General features: G+C 34.6%; 1 protein-coding gene across 1 annotated transcript; it reads right to left on the bottom strand.

The window, feature by feature from the left end:
* Positions 1 to 821: 821 nt before the first annotated feature.
* Positions 822 to 5,683, bottom strand: LOC121778577 (NADH dehydrogenase [ubiquinone] 1 beta subcomplex subunit 8, mitochondrial-like). The gene is made up of 4 exons (XM_042175945.1): positions 5,409 to 5,683; positions 5,242 to 5,328; positions 5,007 to 5,102; positions 822 to 1,235 (listed from the first exon to the last, which is right to left on the bottom strand). Exons 1-4 carry the CDS (start codon positions 5,664 to 5,666, stop codon positions 1,179 to 1,181), a joined length of 498 nt encoding a protein of 165 aa, XP_042031879.1. The 5' UTR covers positions 5,667 to 5,683; the 3' UTR covers positions 822 to 1,178.
* Between the last annotated feature and the right edge of the window lie 484 nt (positions 5,684 to 6,167).

Raw genomic sequence — 6,167 nt, 5'->3', positions numbered from 1 at the left:
GTGTTGATGTTTCAAAACATGTTTAATTCAGTTTTTATTTTTTCGTTTGTCCTTTTTGTTATTCCTGTTGTTATGATGTCTAAATCAGAATGATCACATTTTTATTGTTGTAATGTCTGTTTCAGTGACTGGACGGGTTCTCTTATTGTCTAAATGATTAATTTGTTAATTATGTATACTTCTTGGCTGTCAGGCTTTCGATAAAATAATCATGAGATTTAGTCTTGAATTCAGTTAATAAAATTATTTTAGTTAGAAGAGGATGGCTATAACTAATTATCACATAATTGTCATTTAAAATTGAATGGTGAGATTCAGTCTCATAAACAAAATACTAAATATTTAATTACGATTTAAATTTAACAAAATACTAAATATTTAATTACGATTTAAATTTAACAAAATACTAAATATTTAATTACGATTTAAATTTTATAAACCGAACAAACCTCTGTTTATTCTGCTGAGGGTGGTTACTTTTGCACCCACTTTAAATTTCATATTTTGCTGAGGGTGGTAACTTTTGCACCCACTTTAATTTGAAATTTTGACACACTAATTAGAGAAGTTACAATAAAATTAACAAGTCTGATTTACTTTCATAAAACATCATTCATATCTGTTTTTTAGTTATATGTTCAACTTCCATGAGCATTAATCTATTATGGTTAAACGACATTTCTAAGAATCAATCTATTGTTTTCAGAAATGCTACCAAAGTTGAACCTTTTAACATGGAGTATATAGTTGTCCGAAATACATATATTTTCACGTTTAAAATCTAAATTGAAACAAAAATTTACTCAATGATTCAACCTCGATGACTTGAATAAATATTTATTCATTCCTCATAAATCCAAATTCGATTTATACTCGCTTCACACACGAACACACCACACCCCTTACAAAACGGCTAAACCTAACAAAACAGGACAAACCAACTCAAAAAGATGAAGAGAGCATCATCATCATACATAATCTCTTGAATCAAGAAAAAAAAAACCACACGTAGTGCAATGAAGAACTCAAGTACTTGCAGAATCATATTATTGCCGCTCTGGCTTATTTTAGTTGCTTCGTTTGCAAGACTCAGTTACATTGTTTGGTCACCGTTTAGAACCTCAAACGGTGTAAGAGGTTGGAAAAAAGGAGACGGGCGTCTAAGAGCAGCAACCAACCTAGGGTTCTCCACCTAGCTCCACTCTTAAGTTGTCATAGGGGTACACCTTGGGTGTCTGTATAGAACACAGAGATAGAAAACATTAGTAAAAGAATAAAACTTTCCACCTTTCGTGGAGGAAAATAAATTACTCATTTAAGTAAAACAATGCATCTGTAGGGGGACCAAATCAAGCGCCCTCGCTAATCAATTTTAAACTGGTCAATAGTTTTTTCATCGTCAGTTGCCTTACTAGGCGTCCGCAATGAGTATGCAACTTTCTCCTTTTGAACACATTTGCTTATAATTCACTCTCAAAACACTGTTTATTTACATAACAATGAACATACTCAGCCCACCATCTTAACCAACTAATTGCCCTTTGATGCGACAATTTTCCACTAACCAGATATATATCTAACAATTTATTAAAACTCACATCGTCCCCGGTGATGCACCCTCTTAGTAGATAGATGGAGAGAATAGTTAATAATTACTGGAATATATCTAACATTTTATTAAAACTTGCATAGTCCCTGATGCTGCACACTCTTAGTATATAGATGGAGAGAATAGTTAATAACTACTGGAATATATCTAACAGTTTATTAAAACTTGCATAGTCCCTGATGCTGCACACTCTTAGTAGATGGAGAGAATAGTAACTAGTGGAAAAAAAATGAAAAGGCATCCAAATCCTCCAAAATGTCAAGAGTAGTATGTTCAGATGCTAATCAAGTAGTATTACACTATTACTGAAGAAAATAGTCGGTCCAGCCACAAACCAAAACATTAATAAAAGCTAGTGATTAGAAATAATTATTAGTATAAGCAAGAGGTGGCACCACGGAAGGAACTGATATAAAATCTATTTTGTTAATGATTTAAAAAATCATTTGTGAGGCACACCTCAGTGCAAGGAGACTGGAAATTGCACTTAAAGCGGCTCCTCAACTGGTGCAAACAGGGCGGGGGACTCGAACTTACGCTGTAATTTTTTTATTTTCCTGTTTTACAGGCTTTTAAGGGCTGAACTTTGAATAGGAATAACCTGAATTAACAAATTAAAAGCACAAAAAAGGAAGTAAATGAACCTAAACCTATAGAAAACATGGAAATTGGGAAGAAGAAATGTCCCACTGTCTTAATGTGCCATATCTCCTTCCCCCCACTGCTACTTGGACATTTGATTTTGGCTAGTATTTATTTGAGTTTAAGATTTGAAGGACTTTGTAAGTATATACGTGCTTATGATTTTTTAGGTGTCTTTATGTGTTTTATATGTTTTCATGCCTTTAATTATATTAGGTATAAATTTCACGTGCTTTTATGATTTATACCTAGGTATTATGCCTCTGACACCCTCAAAGCTTTGAGCCTCACAAGTCCATTGGAAAATACCTTAGGGCTTAAAATGCATTTTGAAACCTCGTTTTACTCCTTCAATTATCTGAATAAGGTTCATTTGTTTAAAATCTCCATGTGCAGTTTATTGCAGGACATGTTAAGGGAATCAATAGGAATAACAAGTCTAGAATACAATAAGGGCTAGGCTTGATATAACACATATCTTCCACCTTCAAAAGTAGGCTATATAAACAGGGTGCATAAAACCATCAGAAATTAGTGGCAAAATATAGTTCAAACTAATAAGGAAAAATGAGCATGTACTGCAGTGCAATGTATACAGGGACAGAGCAGATCCTATTAGAAAAGAAATACAGTTGAGAAATAGAAATAGTTGGGTTTAATGGTTAACAACTTTGAGACAGTGATTTTGTTACCGTTCTTGAAATGCAACGATTATTTAGTTTATATTCATAATTACCTTTTATTATTATTATTATTTGAAAACCTAATTTTTTAAACAACCCACCAACAAATTTAATTTTCATAGTAATCTTTATTTTCTTAATTTAGTTATTCAAGTCTAAGTTATTTAGGGTAAGTTGTCTGAGCTCTAAGTTATTTACTTGGGCCTCAGGCCCTCAAGTTTTGCGTCTTGAGATGGTAATTTTTTAAATAGGAATTATTTAAATCAATAATGAATTGGCCACCGTTGCTGAATCAGGAATTCCCAACAGGCCTTTCTGAGGTAGTTTTTCTTTTTAGTAATTTAGCAGTATTTCGTATGTCAACTAACTTAGCTCAATCACATTTCCCCAGACTTGGTAGATTATACATAGGGGAGTGATCAATTGCTAACTAATTGGCAATCACAAATTAAGATCAAATCTTAGTCATTAGATTAAGAGATCTAGTGGTTGAAATAATGCCCATCAGAGAACTCATTAGTATATGAGTAGGCTAAGAAGCACCAGGACCGTCACGGAAAATATAAATATGATATATGATACAGCCATACAGGGATGAAAATACGTCCATTTCCAAAAATCAAGATACGAATTCGTCCAAAATAGAGAAATAACTACTAAGCATATGTTCTTCCGAGCCAGATGAGCTTAGGGTGGACATACGTTTATCCTAAGAGCAGAGGCGGCGGCATGAGTGGAGGCATAGCAAGAAGTCGCGAACAGAGAACTAGCATGAAAGAGAAGTAGCAGCTTTCTGGTGTGCCGGGAAAGGAGTTATCAGGTGTTTTGGGTTTAGGTCTTACTTCTTAAATGTATTGAGCATTTGAGCTGGGCTAAAATGTTTTGGGATAGGGCTAGAACGTATTGGACTAGGGCTAGAGCGTATTCCAAATGTATATTTTAATACAGAGAATTAAAAAAAATGTATTTCATATGTATTTTAGGTGTATTTAAACATATCCGTATTAAAAACGTCCCAGAACGGGATTGCTAGGCTCCTGGTGCTTCTTACGGAGTAGGACAAAAAAATAAATAAAAATTTCGGAGATTCCATCTAACCAACAGCCAAAAGAAAACTACAAACAGTTACAAGGTCCTAGTACTCCAATGCCATCCCATGATTTGCATTTCATTTGGCCAAATTAGTAATGTCAACTGAAGCATCAAAATACGAAGTTCTGAGCCATTTTCTTTCACAACTCCCAGAAAACTTTTGAGTGATAGAAAATCATTGTAACCAATCTAAATATTAAGTAATCAGCTCTTAGTCACGAGTTTGATGCTTGTTGGCTGCTCAATCAACGAAGAATCAGCATACAATTCACACAATCTCCTACAAGCCATGTACTAGTCTCTATGTGAAAGAGTGTTGAAACATAATATCAGATTTAGTAAACCATTTTGTCTCCGAATTATTTTGGCAAAGGAAATTGGGTTGCAGGTATTGAGGATAGAAATCACACGTCAACTATGATGCCAACCATGTTCAATTTATACATACAATGACTCGCCTAATGCCACATAAGCAAAAAGTTTAACTTCACATAGTAAACAATCAATGACTACCTAAATTTTCTTCCCTCTGCAAGACAAGTAGACAAGCAGCCTCGCTGTTATACTTATATGTGCAATAAGCTCAGTGTTAATTCTAAGGAACTCAAAAGTAGTAGGTAGGCAAGAAAATATTATCTATGGAGAAAAGACCATTTAATCTTTTATATCGATGAGAATATTGAGAGCATAGTGAAGTGAACAGAGAGAATCATAGAGCAATAATACAACATCAACACCATATTTGCAAAATGAGAGAGGGGCAAACAAATGGAATTTCCAGAGTACATTAAATCACAAGGAAAAATATGTCACTTTGTTAAACACAAGCAAAAATTTCCATTCAACGCTAATATCCATACTTGTTCAGAGAAGACAACTTAATGCAAGCATGTGATAATCAACTTTTACTTACAAATATATAGATTCAAGCAGTATAGATTGATGAAAAACAAACACATAATCAACAAATTTTGACTTACAAATGGTATTGTAGAAGCTTTGTCATTCCACACCACTAAAAGCCCTAGAGACGCGAAAAATCCCAATCCACCGCACAACCAAGCCAATGCTTCGTACTACAACAGAAATTTTTTATTACAACCACCACAAAATGTAAACAGAAATCAAGTATATATAAACAATTTTAATAAAAGAAATCAAAAATTTATAGTGGTTAAAATGCGTAATTGAATAAAAATGGTAAAAATGTCTGACCTTCCCAACAGTATCAGCAATCCGGTCAATACAAGGTTCGGGAAAGGGAGTCCCGTTATCCCACACAAGTTCATCGTTTACTGGAAGCTACAATTCCAGCGAAATTCTAGGGTTTCAAGATATCTTCAGTGTAAATGGACTGAAATCCAAAAGATGAAATGATTTACCGGTTTATTGGGGACGATGTGCTTTCCGACGGGGAGGCCCATGCCGGAGCGCTGGCGGAGAGATGAAGCCGTGGAACGCGAAACGACGCCGTTACCACCCATGATCCGTGATGCTACGTGGCTCAACCTTGCTGCCATCTTCGATTTTGATGGAACTGTGATTTGGTGAGTGATGAAATCGGTGATTCTGGTAAAGCAAATCGGTGATTCTGGTAAAGCAAATCGGTGATTTGATGAACACTGTTTAATTTTACACATTTTTATAGAAAGGGATATTATTTATGAGCTACATTTTCATTATTTAAATTAGAGTTTTCAAATTAGGATTAAAACAGATGAATTAGATAATCAATTAATTTGATTAACACTTTTTTTAATAAAAAATACACGGTGTGAGCGAGAGTTTAGGCAGACCCCCAACGCGTGAATAAAACAAATTATATCGTTCCAAAATATAATCCAAGTCCAAAAGTGACTTGGATGCAAAGATAAAACAAGAGACAGTAAATTGGAAGCCCCACATATCAGAAACCACCACACTATCAAAATTAAACTAAAACTAGGATGAATAAGTGGAATAGCTAAAACAAAATATCATGTTAGTAACAAGATCAATCTACATCTCTACGTTGGAAGCGAAAGTTAGGATATCCAAGTCGGTCCATCCTAACAAGCGCTTTCAGATACCGAGGCGCAGAGACTGAATCATAGAAGGACAGGGCAGGAGTCTGTGCCCCCCTCACTGCAAGGAAGTCAGTA

This window comes from Salvia splendens, chromosome 19 (genome assembly GCF_004379255.2).
Source record: "Salvia splendens isolate huo1 chromosome 19, SspV2, whole genome shotgun sequence".
Lineage (NCBI taxonomy): Eukaryota > Viridiplantae > Streptophyta > Magnoliopsida > Lamiales > Lamiaceae > Salvia > Salvia splendens.
This window is presented reverse-complemented; position numbering and strand designations above follow the sequence as displayed.